Here is a 15,935-nt window from a genome sequence, read left to right on the forward strand (position 1 = left end):
TCTTGCACGGCCTTCGGCGCGTCGTACCAAATCGTTGAGCGCGCGGAGTACAAAGTGTTCGATGAAAGCACCGCGCATCGAAGGGGTCCTCCAGGTACGACAGAATTAATCCAACTGGAAACGTTCCTTGCCACTTTACATGCCCGTACAAGCGATGCAGGAAAAGTGAGAGGGTCTATACGAGTGAACCAGGCTTCGTTAGTGAAAGATGTTTCTTGACGTTGGAGAGTATAGTAGTCGTCTGCTTCAGGCGGAACGTAAGGCGTTCCACCCTGATTTTACCTAATCCACTGCAGTTAGAGATGGAGGCCAATTAGATATCTAGTCTCCGGGGATTGAAAAAGTGAAAAACTTAGGGCTAAGTAACGCACGTACTTTCCTTACGGCCATCTTCAGTTCCTGTCATATCACCATAGTTTAGACGAGTTCACCTACGCCTCAGGCAATGCTACCTTTAGCAGCCGAATTCGTAGTGGTATGATGTCATCACTTGTATCGGTCAGTGTACTAAAGAAATTTATGTGGCGCTCGAATCCATCAGGAATATACGCGTCGTAATTAACATCCGCTGAGAATTCACAGCCTATTTTTTTCCGCAGTCAAGTGAAGCATTACTGAGACTGATGAGATGAACCCTCTCAATAAGTTAGTGTACGGGAAGTCGTCTGGTGATAGAGATGAGGTGTAACGCATCGTCCTCTTTTCAAGAGCGATAGAAAGACAGTACATCCTATGGACGCAGGTTTGGTTCATGCCTGCGGCAAGCTGTCTTTTCATCAACTTTACTTTCTCCCTGCATGTGCCACAGTTATTACAATACACTTAAAATAGTACAAATAACTCCCCCCATATTTTTCCTAGATTCATTATCAGCTAGCTTTAAGTTTTCTCAAACGAGGAAGCAAAAAAAAAGAAAAAAAAGAAAACGAGCTTTCAGAAAAATTTTTTTCCTTTATTCATGCCTTTAACAATGTAATCTTGCATGATCCACGGACAGAGCACCCATGAGGCATAGCATGACATAGCATTCCATGGCACGTTTCGCCTTCATACAGTTTACGGCATGCAACGACTAATAAACTGAAGGCACTTTTTTCACAGGAGAGGTTGGTTGTCGTTCCATTCACATTCACTTCTGGACACTGGCCCGAAATTTCGCTCCAACAGTTCACGGAAGCTCTGCAGTGAACAGGGATTGCTGCAACCTTGCAAGGCTAAAGTAGAAACCGTGTCACCGGCCTTGTACAGAACCCGCACATAAACGTCTGGTGTCACCGTCGAAGCCAACGTGAATAACTCTACCAGGATCGCCGCGCCATACGGAGCCCTTTTTCCGAGAGTTCCGTTCAAACCAATCAAGATACCCCCAAGGTTGACGTCGTGGTACACCCTCAGCGTCATCTTTGGCGTGTCGCTCGGGTCCGGGTCGCCACGCATTAAAGAGGATGACGGTCTCGCCAGCGGTTCTCCGGTTGGCCCAATGTCGTTCAAGGCATCGCGTATCAGGGCGCCTCCAAAGTGGTTCATCTGAGAGCGACACAGTGCTTCGTGTGCCATCTCGGAAGCCCAGTGCAAGTGGCGCCAGTACTTCGACGCCCAGGTGGGCACCGGCAGGTTGTACTCTTTAGCCACGGACATCGTGTCCAGCATCTTGATGGCGGTGACGAAGAGGCCAGAGGACGACTCTTCACTGAGGTTACTCATGCGGGCGACGAAACCGACGATCCCGCCGAGCGTTCCAAATAGGGGCTTTCTCAGCGTCGCGTTGTCGGCGAGAAACGCTGGCTCGGGAACAGCGATGAGTGACCGGATGGCCGCGCGTACGCGTGGCACGCAGATGGTCGAGTATTTGTCGTTGCCGTCGGGCAACCGCGTGATGGGTACAGGCTGCCACGGTTGGTCGGGTTCCCACTCCCTCTGAACAGCGTTTGCCGGGTAGAGGCCGTAAAGCACCAGCGCTGCCGTCTCGTAGCAGCGCGGCGCGGGGCTGCTGCGAGCGTCCACTTCCCGTGGGTCGTCGCTGAGGAAGTCGTTGTAGTGAGAACGCAGCCACTTACCCAGGGCGCGAGCGTTTGCTCGGCCGCGCGACGTCAGCCTTCCGTAGCCCAAGGGCCAGTCGTGGTTTTTGTACGGGTCGCCCGGGTAGGTCGCAAGAGGCGCACGGTCGGTGTGCCGAAGGATGACCACCACGTGCTTGAGCAAGTCGTTGCGACGATAAAACGGCTCAGATGCTAGCGCCAATGGCAACAGTAGTAAAATAGCGAGCTGCATCCTGGCTTTGATGGGAATAGAATTTTCTCGTTCCTGTGGTAGAATAGAGTGGTGCCGAGGATGAGGACGAAGATGGTGAGGATGATGATGATGTTCTCTTTCTAATGGTGCTCACCCACAAAGGGGGAATAGAATGTTCACAGAAGAAGTTGAACTTCTTTCTTTTCTTCTTTGTATGGTTTGTTTGCCTGGTCTACGATAAATGGACGCTGCCCACTACGATGGTATTTCAAAGCTGGCACGGAAAATTTCGGAGGTCCCCTTTTTTGTCTTAGAAGTCACCAAATAGTCCACACGGTCTTTAGAATATCTGTTTATCAAGACAAGTTACACAAAATTTTCCTGTCAAATGTTTGCTCTCTATGACCATCCGCAATGTATCAAACGGTAAGAATTCGTAAAGAAAGTGTGAATACAAAATTGCTCGTCGCACTAAAGCTCTCGGATTGCATTCCTCTTCTCAACTTGAAAGAAGGAAGACACAAGCACTTGATTGTTTGAGCGTGTTACGCTACCTGTTGAGAATGGTTCCAAGAGGGGTACCGGAGTTCATCCTTGTCGGGCGATGAAGGGTGTCACGTCGCGCACTGCATCACGCGTTGCTTTAAAAGGGCATGGCAGGGCAAGTCCCGCCTGGTTACAACCCTTATTTTCTTATCTCGTTTCCGGCAGCTCGCCTATCATAAGCCTTGCACTATTCTAACACATGCTGCAATTTTGCCCCCGAGATAAGGGTCACCAAGGTGCTCCTCGAACGTCTGACAAAAGCTAGGCGCTTGCGATCAACTTTACAAGCCCGACGCTCGATAGTGGCCTAGCAAAGGTTAGGTTTCGCAACTACGGCAACATGGTCTTGCTGCTATTGCAAAAATAATTTGCACTGCTGCGGATAACACAGATAAGACGATGAAAAAGAAAGCATTGCTTTAGTGGTTCCGCCTGTATAATGAACTATTGCTTTATATCTCACCCTTCGGTAGGCTGATAAGCGTGCAATTCAGATAACATAACAATACGCTAGCTTTTTGTACAAATGAAAAATGGTATCTTTCTCGCTACCTGCCAGCCTTCTTTGAATACAGCGTTAGGCCTACCTCACTTCCTTCCCCCAAAAACATGCCTTTTAAGTGAAGCTGTTATAACTCATAAACTCCAGAGGTAACATCGCACGCCCAAAACTTGGCACTGTTGACCGTACGGAAAAGCTGCTATATCGTAGTCACCAGAAACATGCGCGTTTGTATGCGCCGTTTGCTGATAATAGATGCCCCGAGGCCTTCTCGTCATCGGTGATTATCGTAAGGCAATCTGATATATTCTACCGAGGTGCCCTGTCGTTTCACGTTGCCAAGTTTTCCAAGTCCTGGATATAAATGTATAACCACCATGGTTGCCTGAATAAACTCACGTGCTGTGCTGCTAAGCTTGGGGATAAACGTTTAACTCTCAGCACGGAGGAAGAAATGGTTAAGAGGAATTGGTGCGTAATGAGAAGGTATGAATAAATAAATAAATAAATAAATACGGGAACACATAAATAACGAAAAAATAACACCTCAGGTACATAGAGGCAAAGCTTTGCTTGCCCTCATTTTTTTTTCTAGTAGAGCACGATCTTTCTTATTTTTATGTCTTCTACAAGTGAGCCTGCAGGTGTGCCTTTCACCGATTTCCCTGCAATTCTTCATTAAGTAAAAGTGAAGAGCATAACTGTTGCCATCTCCAATTTGGGACAGCTGCTCTATATAAGAGACCGTGAAAACATGCTCAATAAATATAAATATTGATAATAACATAATCACCGCATTCTTAATTGTAAAAGGGAGATAATTGCAAAAGGGAGCTCTCCCGCTGTTCAGTGACATATTTTGAACCATTCCCAATCTCACGCAGTTGTTAAATGCGAAGCTTTTCGTTGCGAACTTCGGCGACCTTGAGCGTATCTATCTATCTATCTATCTATCTATCTATCTATCTATCTATCTATCTATCTATCTATCTATCTATCTATCTATCTATCTATCTATCTATCTATCTATCTATCTATCTATCTATCTATCTATCTATCTATCTATCTATCTATCTATCTATCTATCTATCTATCTATCTATCTATCTATCTATCTATCTATCTATCTATCTATCTATCTATCTATCTATCTATCTATCTATCTATCTATCTATCTATCTATCTATCTATCTATCTATCTATCTATCTATCTATCTATCTATCTATACGCCCACTACTTTTAGTTCTCCTGGCCGTTTCGATAATGGTATCGATACCAAACTTGGCAAGGCGTAACATGACTATATGACGAGCATATTTGTCTAGTCATAACATTAAAATCATGACATGTATGTCATGAATGTCATGATTAACATTGCGGGGTGTTGCTGCTCTTGCCCTGGTTTCGTTCACATGACATATTGCAAAACTCTAATGGCATGACATAATTGCATGGCAAACATAAGCGACAGACCCTAACATGAAAATCATGACATGTGTCAAGTAACAACATGACTACAAGCCACGCTCATGATGCGCTCTCAGCCATTTCGCTAGCGTCACATATACCAAATTTGGTATTACGGTACGTGAATGGATGACGAAGGTGTCTGACTGGTACAAACATGGTAATCATGAGATGCCTGTCATGTAATAACATGACTACATGCCATGCACGTGATGCGCTGGCGGCCGTTTCACTAGCTTCACTTATATGAAATTTGGTATTGCAGGACGTAAATGGATGACGAAAGTATGATACTGGTGCAAACATGATACACATGAGATGCGTGTCATGTAACAACATGATTACATGCCACACTCATGATGCGCTCGCAGCCGTTTTGCTAGCTTCACGTATGCCGAATTCGGTATTACGTGATGCCAATGGATGACGAAGGTATGTGACTGGTGCAAATATGATAATCATGAGATGCATGTCATGTGAGAACGTGACTACATGCCACAGTCAAGGCGCCAATACATTTCGACGTGACGCGGTGCGCGTGCTCGCCGGCATTCATTTAGTCGCGTCACGCCAGCGTTGCCACGCCAGGCACCGGTCCTGCCATATACTCGCAGGCGCGCGTCGCGCTGCGTTGCTTTGACGCATGCGCGTTTCAGGGCGTTTGGCGTCCCTCCGACACGAAACGAGGGAGACGCAGTGTTGTCTGGGTAACGAATCGGCGCGAAATGCAGCATGTCACATTTCACGCTGGTTGCCGTCGGGCCGCGCCGACGTACGCTGGTCGCGCCTGGCGTCAGACTATAGAGTGCTGACGCTTTACTAAAGTTGCGTCGCTGTGCCCAGCGTGCGCGTGCGTCAACGCTACACTAGAGTGTATTGGGCCCTTCATCATGCGCTCGCCGCCGTTTTGCGAGCTCTACATACACCAAATTTGGTGTTACTTGACGTCAATAGATGACGAAGTGTATGACTGGTGCAAACATAGTAATCCTCACACGCGTGTCATGTAAGAACATGACAACATACCACGCTCATAGCGTGCGGCCATTTCGCTAGCTCCTCATATACTAAATTTGATATCACGTGACGTGAATAGATGACGAAGTTAAACGACACATCCAAACATGCTAAACATGACACGGAAGTCATGTACGGCATCATTTACCTCAACCTCGTCACGTTGTGCTGATTTTAAGGTGACATATCAGCATTTTTCATTCGTGCTTCGCATATGATCGATTCCCACTGTACGTGAGATCTGTCAATTTTTTTTTTCGGCGGAAGCGCCCACAGGCGTCTCGAAAACATTCGGTAAACTACAAGTTTTGTATAATGTAAGAACCTCGTGCGTGGAGAACGTCAGCGACATTTAAATCCAAGTTATCAGTGGTTAAGCGAACTACACCTCGATATTCAGCACCAGAGTTAACCGTACAGCGTTCGAGGATCGAAGCCAAGACGTGGCGCAAGCATATATTCAAATTTCCAAGCGTTCGTCACAATAAAAGTAAATGAATGAATGCGATACGCGTGGCTCGTTTTGAAGGCAGGGCCACGTCGTCGTATTCGACACGCAGGCAGAAAGGCAAGAAAGAAATAAAAGTACGAAAAGAGGGACTAATAAGAATGTGTTATGCGGTTCTTTCAATGCGTAAGACTTGGCAGCGAACGAGGATAATTCAACATTAGCCGAGCGCAGCAGCTATTCGTGAGTCTAGGCACATATCTTAAACATCGCTTGGCAGGGCACCCAGCCTGCCCCACGATTCTCTGTTCGCGAACGATTTTCCTGAGCCGTGAAGCAAAGGAAACCGATTACAACCGGGGATCCGGTAGGAAGCTCCAACGGAAAAGAATGATGTTTTAAGAAGAGCAATAAGAAGTGGATCACGAGGATGTTAAAGAAAAAAAATATAAATATAACAAGATGCCAGCAATCGCGAAGAAGAGGAAACAGGAAAAAAAGTATTCTCGGGTAGGGGCAGGAGTTATTCTGCTTGCGGCGCGCCACGCGTTCCACGGATAATTGTGCGCGCGCGCGCCGAATCGATACACACGTGCGGATGCTAGACACTCGCGGGAGGCCCACCACCGTTTCGAACCGGGGCCCCCAAATAATGGCGCAAACAGACGCGGCTCGTCGATAAACCGACACGGAGCGAACAATGCATACCGGTCGAAGGAAAGCAAAAATAAAAAAAATAAAGTGAAAAACTAAACATAGAAAGTGCTGAGACGAAGAGAGGAAATCACTTCCTCGTCCACTGTGCCTCGCTTTCTTGTCTGATCGACTCTTCCGCCCATTCACTCGCTCTGTCCGTTCTTACCCGAAGCCTTTGTGCGTTAGAAGACGGGCCTATGTATGGTGAGCGCAGGAATATGCACATACCGTCCGCACAGCTGCCGTACGAGATCTCCAACACCCTTCATATCTTCGTGCCCTTTTGTTTTCTTCAGCGAAAAGCAATTAAAGACAGAAGAAACCACGGTCACGGATTTATTTTTGATACTTGCTGATATGGAGAGATTGAGCTTTCTTGAATGCCAGCTGACATGGTTCTGCACAAAATTTTGTGATAAGCTAAACGTCTTCCACGGTATTAAGACCGTGGAAGACGCTTAGCTTCACGCAGCTGGGCTGCTTGATTGATATGTGGGGTTTAACGTTCCAAAACCACCATATGATTATGAGAGACGCCGTAGTGGAGGACTCCGGAAATTTCTACCACCTGGGGTTCTTTAACGTGCACCCGAATATGAGCACATGCGCCTAAAACATTTCCGCCTCCTTCGGAAATGCAGCCGTCGCAGCCGGGATTTGATCTTGCGACCTGCGGGTCAGCAGCCGAGTACCTTAGCCACTAGACCACCATGGCGGGGCGTAGCTGGGCTGCTATGTTGAGATGAATCATAAATGAAATAATTTTACTATCTCGTAGACTATCCCCATGCTGATAATATTTTTGTAAACCGCAAAGGTGGTCGAATGGTCATCGTGCGCGACTGCCGACCCGCAGGTCGCGGGATCGAATCCTGGCTGCGGCGGCCGCATTTCCGATGGAGGCGGAAATGTTGTAGGCCCGTGTATTTAGATTTAAGTGCACATGAAGCAACCCCAGGAGGTCTGAATTTCTGGAACCCTTCACCACGGCGTCTCTCATAATCATATGGTAGTTTCGGCATGTTAAACCTGTACATTTATTATTTTTTTCATTAGTTTTATTGTATGGTGGCCAGCAAGGTGTCAGCTGAGACAATTCTGGCGAACTTTCACGGAAATACCACACTCTCGAATATTGTGGCGCAGAAAATATGACAGTCATATTCGTTCAAACATTTTCGAATCTCTGAATCTATCTCTCATGGTGTCTTCACACTCTTCTCTGTTCCTCGAAAGTAATTTGTCTAACAATTGCTTCAAAAAAAGAAAAAAAAAGACCGTATGAGAGCTAGCCTGGCTTGACTGCTTTATATCTCCGCCGTCTCGGGCAGGCGAACTGCCTCAATCCACGAATGCGTACACTATGACAACGAACACTTTCAGGCAACCGTGAAACAGGTCTAAAGCCCGTGCCATCCAAAGACGGGGTCACCGCACACAAAGTAAAGAAAAAAAAAGTAAGATGAATACGTAGTGTTGCCGTCGTCACAGAGATCTAATAGAAAATCGTTTCATTAATCAAGTCGGGCATTTTTTATCTCTTCCGGCTCCCTAGTCACTGCGTTTTCCCTGTCTTCAGTCTTCCTCTATGGTGCCTTTTTGATTACTTATGAATATCTACGCGCTCTCTTTGTTTTCTTTTCTTTCCTTCGAAGTGTTTAGGCCCAGATTTTCTTTTCCTTCACGTTTCGGAGCTCGGATATATGGTCGTCGGGCAGCGAATCAGGGCACCAGTGCTACAGCGTGCGTCTGATGGATCTGGAATCCTTCCAATTTTCCGAGCCGGTCGCCCTGATCAAACGGTGCTGCCAAGCCATGAGTGCTGAAATAAAGTACAAATAAACAAGAAACGAAAGATGATCTGTGATGATGAGCTGTCTATAAAAGCAAAACACACGCACAAAAAAAAAACACACACACGCGAAGCTGTCGTTGATATATTTCGAATTCGGGTAACTCAAACACTGCAGAATTTCGGTGCAACCATCCTGCTAAAAGGTTTAAATTGTTTCCAATACACCTCAGCCATCTACTTTCTGCTTTTGCTGCAGTTATTGTTGTCCATAGAGTATGTTAGCTTGTGCTCACAGTAATCGGTTGGCTACGGTATGGCTGAGCGATTGAAGGCTATATCCTTAAATAGGCTTTCATGACTATCATACTATGAATGCCGTTAAATTCGAAGTCCATGCGTCAGTAAATGATTATATATAGGAGAGAATCACTATTCCTAATAGAAAACTTGATTCAATGATGGAAGAAAGCATTTTACTGAGCCATTCAGTATGATTCTTTCAAAGTTTCGTCCACAGCGTAGCAAACATCACCGAGGCCTAATGCCACCGCAAATGAGGCAAAACCAAGAATAATCGATTCTTTCGAGTGCGATGACACTTTTAGAAGGGACAGTTATAATATCTTATGAAGGTTAGTGACAACAACAAAGTGAGAAGTGGAGCACTACTTCTTCCTGATTACTTAAAGGCGCTGAGAGATGAGGCCACCAAACGCAAGCATCCTCGCAATCAAGGATTTGCTACGCCACATGCTTTTATAAAGCAGCAAGGCAGAAAGATAATGCTTTCGAAATTGCAAAATTACGGCAGCGTAAGGAAAAGCGGAAATGGGTCACTTTTCTTGGTTGTTATTATTACTGCAGAGTTGTCATACTCCAGGTCTGCCGTGTGTCGTAGATAGAAAATCCCACTCCCCTTCAAGCGGCACGCATTTATTCCCTGCCCAAGCAGTCGGTATAGATGGTTCACAAGAGAAGTTGAAATAGGCGGCCCCGAATAGCCATGTGCAGTATAGGAGAGCAAGGGGCGGGAAAGAGGAATATGAGAGGGTAAAAGCTAAGCTGAGCCAGAACCAGTTATATCGGCGACAACCTATCGTGGGATTAAAGTGAACGCTATATAAGGAGTCGTGACTACCGCACATACATATGTTTCGCAACTAATACGGTAAAGATTACGGTTGATTTCGGTTTTGCTCGCTCGCATTGTTACGTGTTTAGAATATTATATTTCTGAAGATGGGAATTCGAGAAATATTTCGATGTATGGAATGAAATTTTAGTGCTATATTACGAGTAAGTTCTTTTTTAAGAACTAAGCAGCGCGTTTGCGGTATTTACGGCAGCACACTGACTTCCTACGTTATGGACGCCATGTTTACACGGAAAATGGGAGTGCTGAAAAGGTGGGGTTGTCTAAGAAATTGAAAAGAAAGAATGGAATTCTTTCAAAGTGAACTATAACTGTATGTTATCGAAGATGTCCCGCCACTGTTTGGCTCAGTGGGCCACTCTTTCAGGGTTGAAGTGGGTGGAGTTACATAAAAGGTGAGTGAATGTATCGCTGCACCCGCAGCCTTACATAGTGGGTTATGAGCCATAACATTAATAAGTAAACAGACATTTACAAAGAACTCTCCATGCTTCAAGAAGACAAGCAGGTGGTTGATCATGGTAAGTGGTGCTCGGTGAAACAATGGCACGCAGCATTCTACGCTAAACCACCTATACAGTAAATAACCACACCTTTCCTTTTCCTCCTAAGTTCACCTACTGGCTAGGATGCTCGGCTGCGGACCAGGAGGTCGTGAGTTCAATTCCAGTCGCGGCGGTTCCATTTTGATGGAGGTTAAATGTTAGAGTCCTGTGTTCTGTGTGACGTCAGTGTATGTTACGAACCCCAGGTGGTCGAAATTTCTGCAGCTCTCCACTGATTGATATGTGGGATTTGACGTGCCAAAACCACCATATGATTATGAGAGAGCCGTAGTGGAGGGCTCCGGAAATTTCGACCACCTGCGGTTCTTTAACGTACGCCCGAACGGAGCTCTCCACTACGGCGTTTCTCACAATCATATATCGCGGTATTAGGCCGCTAAACTCTAATTCTTATTATAATTATTGGGTTCACCTACGCACAGTACACTACAGAAGTATGCGAAAAGAATCGCGGAATGAATAAAGCGCAATAATTATTTTAAGTATTGCGACATTGACACGCGTGAACAACAATGTCGAGATGAAAAAAGACTGATTATTCTACATGATTAGAACGCAGGACAGTAGCGAGAGATTCTCTGAACACTCTGATTTTGTCCACGTGGTGCGTGAGTCCCTAAGGGCAAAGCCCGCAATTTTTAAAATTTTTTTATTTGTTGAATCATACAATACAAAACATCATCAGACTACTTAACTTAATGTATAAGCATCGAGCTTATCGCGCATACCTCTCATTATTCTTTACATCTTTTTAAAGGTACTACCATATAGCCACACGCTTGCGCAAATGAAACATTGTAAAGGTCCTTTCCTTGATTAAAGAAGTACTGATCTCCTCCTTGTTTGACAGGCACGTTAAGTTTCTCTCGACAGCTTGCCCAGAACCACCAGCATTCTTGCCAGATATTTCGCGATTATTGTAATACTAGTAAAGCACCGAGAGTTAAATCCTCCGTGTACTTTCTTTCATTTAATTGCCGCAGACGTTGGTGGTCACAGAAACAAAATTGAATTGTTACAGGACGAGCAGAAAAGTCGCATGATAAATTTTGTCCAAAATTACTGGATGGTGAAGGCCATCTTCATAATCTTCTTTGCTTCTCAGTCGAATTTTTTTCTTCTTACTTGCTAGTCGCTTCTTAGTCGACCAATCTCAATATGCAAAGTGGTTGGACCGTAGCCACATCTTGGCAACAAACGAAGCGCAGAGATACGCGGGGAGTTTGCTTTGATATTTTTTCAATTGACACAAATTTAATGAACTGTTTGTTATTGCCATGATTGCTTCTTTCCATAGCACTTATTTCGTAATGAACAAAAGTCATGATCACGTCGTATATTCACTTAAAAACTATTAGTACGGACTCTAGTCGAAGTAATCCATGAGCTAGACTACCGTCTATGTGTGGAACTCTGCCCTTAGGCTCTGCCGATTTTTTATGTGCCACATATCGTATATCTACATAGTGCTTCATACTGTTCTTCCCTTTTCTTATTGCTTTAATTGTGGTTTTTCTTGTATAGGTTTTTTCGATGCTCTACAATCATAACCATTCGACAGCTGCAGTCCTTGATATTGTTCTTGTTATCTTTTTCTTGTGGCTCATACCAATTGCGGACGATTGGCCAAGAATGAAGTGGTCTCAATTTATGAAGAATACGAGAGTATGTTAATTTTAGGGTAGTGAAGGTAATAGAGTAAAACATATACACCACCTTCTTTTTAGGAGCGAAGATCCTCTTTGTCTACCTTGTCCTGCGTCAGGCGCTGCCGGCAGTGTCTCCGAAACAGTGTCAGAGATGGTGCTATCTCGTAGAAGTACATACAACTGCAGTTCAGTGAGGATATTTTAGATGGCGCTTTAGCGCTACTCCCCGATTGGCGGCTGCGCGGGCTGGGTCTTGGTGAGCGGGGAACAAGTGCCTCTCTCAGTCTCCTGGATCGTCGCCGTACGTGTCGGATCGTTGGTGGGGCACGGAAACACCATTTAGCGCAGCTGCGGGCCCGGAGGGCTGCGGCGGCTTGTGCTCGCCACCAGCCAGCCAGCCAGCTAGCCAGATGGATGGATGGATGGACGCACGCACGCACGGACGAACGCACAGATGGACGCTTCGCTCCACTCATCATCATTCATTGCTGTGAACGTTTCTTCTTTCTGTTCTTATAATGTTGTTATAATTTTTTTATTTGATTAATAAATAATAATACTAGTAACATTAATACAAAACAGCTCCCCTCATTCAATAAGGATGTGGAAGAGATTAACGGTTACGGGGGTCAAAAAATCGAGACACACCGCCGCGAACAGCGCCTCGAAACGCCGTGTGACAAGCAATTTTAGAAAGGAAAAAAAAAAGTTGCCAACGATACGACACCGGTAAACAAGCCATAAATATCCGAGCAGAGGAGTGGCGAATTATTCTTTTTCACGCTCTCTAACGCACGCTTCAATTTCTGAAATTGGCGCCTATCGTGTTTCTGTTTCCTTCCTCCTTTTTTTCTTTCCACGTGTTTTGCTTTTTGTGCGATATCCGCGTCGTGTCGATTTCAGAAACAAGGTTTGCGAGGAGGCGCGTCGCCATTTATTTACCGCCCAAAGTAGAAGAAAAAGGAACTTAGTCGGCGAAGCGCTTTTGACAGCGCTTTTATATGTCTCCGACGCCAAGAGATTTAAAGTAAAGTAAATAAGTACTGTGGGTTGAGTGATAAATTGCGCCTGACTTCGGGGCATGGCGTAAACACGGTGGCTTGAGAGAATCCTGAGAAATCGCAGCTAGACATCCAATCAGTAGAACTGGTGGGAAACCTTAGAATTTCTAAGAAAGAGTACTTCGAGAGTGATTCGCTGAAATACGAACTTCTGATCCCTTTGTTTTGCATATAATATATTATTATTTAACAAATAATAATGCCAGGGAATGTATAGCGGAAGTTATTAAACCCAACTGTAATGTTAATATGAAGAGGGAAAAGGGGGTTAAAAAATAACTTGCCGTGAGCAGGAACCGAACCTGCGAGCTTCGAATAACGCGTTCAATGCTCTACCACTGAGCTACAATGATGGCTATCCCCCCAGCAACTTTCTTGGATTTATATGCGGATTTGAACGTGGGAGTGTCGGTCAGCGCCACAGGGTCATCGCATATCATAAAAACGGTTTATGCAAGCCGACGTCACGTGGTGATTGCCCGGATGACCCGCGGATAATACCAGGTGCACCTGAGATGATGAGCTGCATGGGCACGTTGTGCCTTCACGAATCCCTATAATTCTATTACTATACGAATAGCAGTTATAGAAACGGCTCAGTACTCTCCCATAGTTGAGTGCGAAGTACTCGAAATTGTGAAACACGTTTTCCAAACACACGTGAACTGTATATATTCATGTTTTATTTGTCCATTTATTATAAAATTTTGTGTATCAGACTTTCAGTACACGATCTATTCTGTTGAAAAGTGTTGAAATGTTGCTGATGTCCGCGGTCTGTGAAAATAAACTTTTCTAAACTGATGCTCTGTCGTAGTGGAGTGCCAGGTACTCGCATTGGTTTGACAAATTTTTAAGCCCACTATTGCGAGAATAATAAAAAGATTAGCTCTGATACAACAATTCACCGATGCATGGAGAACTCGCACCTCTCTTAATACATCAAGTTGTGCTCTGAATGTTATAACTCCAGAAACCTGTCCGTGAGTCTTGCCCTATAGTTTGTGAAACCGTTACGTATCGCAAAGGTCTTGGAAGGTTTCGAAAGGCTTTATTTGAAAAACTACGTGACCTTTGTGAGCCACTGATGACGTAGCGTTATGGCCTCATCGCGAAGCGTCATCAGACTATGTTGGGAATAATGGCGAGACTTTCTGGCGTCATAAATTGGCATTGGGGACAGCGCTAAGGTGGGCCAATCTCACAGGCAGTGCAACACCTGTTGTGCAGAATGCCACTCTGTATGAGGGACGAGGGGGAATAGCGAGGTCATTGGATGACTGAGTACTTTGTTGGATTCACCTCACTCTGCAGCCCATTATATCTTGGTGGACGTGTGACCCTTAAATGTATAAACTAATTCATTACCAAGTGTGTGGCAGGCTTTTGTTTTCGGATGTTAGAGAGAATACGACTTGCTGCCAATAAAGAAAATAATGCCATCAACGTGTGAGATACTTAAAGGCTTTATGTGTAAAATAAAGGACAGCTTACCGACTTTAAATTACGTATTAGTCCAAATTAGCTACCCTTTGTTTTATGCATGAACTTCGTCCAGTACAATGTAACTTCTTTCTTTTGAGTCACTTCAGTTGGGCAACGCGACACACTGATAATAGCAAGAGCTTCTCGCTTCCTTTGTGAAGGTGATTTGAAGGACATTGATCTCGTAGAGATCAATATGTATGCAAATTAAACGACGTATTGAAGTAGGTAACTTGCAAGCTCCCGTTTCCGCTCACTGCCCGAAGTTCAAAGAGACGCGATTGGCTCGAGATTAAAGTTCGAAAGTGTTTCCACTATTTGAGCGGACGTGGAGGTATTTCATTTCCTCGCGGCTTTGGCAAAGTAAAGTGAACTTTGTCAGGGCGCAGACACGCAATAAATGGCACTCAACATCAAATAAACTCCTTGCTCATAATATTGCGCTTGTTCATTTGATAGGAAGTAGATTTAAATGTAGAAGTACTGCTCGTATTTCCTGAAGGCACATATACGTATACGAAGGCTGATTAGACAATGCGGACCTAAACACAAATATAGGCAAGACAAATCGACGATTCAGTTTTGCCTCGGTCTTTTTGCGTACTTCTACAGAACATTTCAGACAGCAATGTCGAGTAGAACCCGACCAAATATCGAACACTTGCTTCGTTGAAGAAAGCGCAAGTGCGTTGCTTTACATGTTGGAAGTTTCGTTGTAAAACGAATATTGACTGTAAAGTACAAGATCGTAATGAGACAAAAAATTTAAAATAATTTTGAGAGCAGTGTCAGTAATCAATATCGTGAGACAGAAACTACGAAATTATTTGACTGTCACGACGTTAGTGACATTAGACCTTAATTGTTCGAAGCATGAAAGCCGTCCAATGTGAAGAAACAAGAAACAAAGGTTGCATTCACTTTTCCTTCCATTAAGTGAAGATCCATACTAGTGCTCATTCATGGCGATACAGAGCATCCTTGCCTGGTAAAGACTAAAATTCTTTTTTTTTTCATACCGGGATATGATTGTACGTCGTGGCGCATGACTGATTAGAAAGATGCCAAATATCCCACCATGAATAATTTTAGGGTTGTCTTAAATTCATGCAATTACAACTGAAGCGGTTTAGCGTGCCACCCTCTTTTGTTCGCACTGCAACACTCCTTGTTTGAGGGGTGCAGTGCAGCCGAGATCCCCTCTAGTTCTCCTCTGTGGACACGCTGTTTAGTGCCGCAACCCATCCGTAATGCGTATTCGAGGGCTTGTATTTTACGTGTTTTCATATATATGCATGCAAAATATTAACAGGTGGTA

The 15,935-nt window shown here is 44.7% G+C and overlaps 1 protein-coding gene across 1 annotated transcript; it reads right to left on the minus strand.

Annotated features, from left to right (window-relative positions):
• Nucleotides 1-931: 931 nt before the first annotated feature.
• LOC119171996 (testicular acid phosphatase homolog) lies at nucleotides 932-2,868 on the minus strand. The gene has a single exon (XM_037422928.2). The coding sequence runs from the start codon at nucleotides 2,269-2,271 to the stop codon at nucleotides 1,096-1,098; it is 1,176 nt and encodes a 391-aa protein (XP_037278825.2). The 5' UTR covers nucleotides 2,272-2,868; the 3' UTR covers nucleotides 932-1,095.
• Between the last annotated feature and the right edge of the window lie 13,067 nt (nucleotides 2,869-15,935).

This window comes from Rhipicephalus microplus, chromosome 4, assembly GCF_043290135.1.
Source record: "Rhipicephalus microplus isolate Deutch F79 chromosome 4, USDA_Rmic, whole genome shotgun sequence".
Classification (NCBI taxonomy): Eukaryota; Metazoa; Arthropoda; class Arachnida; order Ixodida; family Ixodidae; genus Rhipicephalus; species Rhipicephalus microplus.

Excerpts from the sequence above, each read along its gene's own strand:
- LOC119171996 (XM_037422928.2), bottom strand. The coding sequence starts at position 2,271 with ATGCAGCTCGCTATTTTACTACTGTTGCCATTGGCGCTAGCATCTGAG.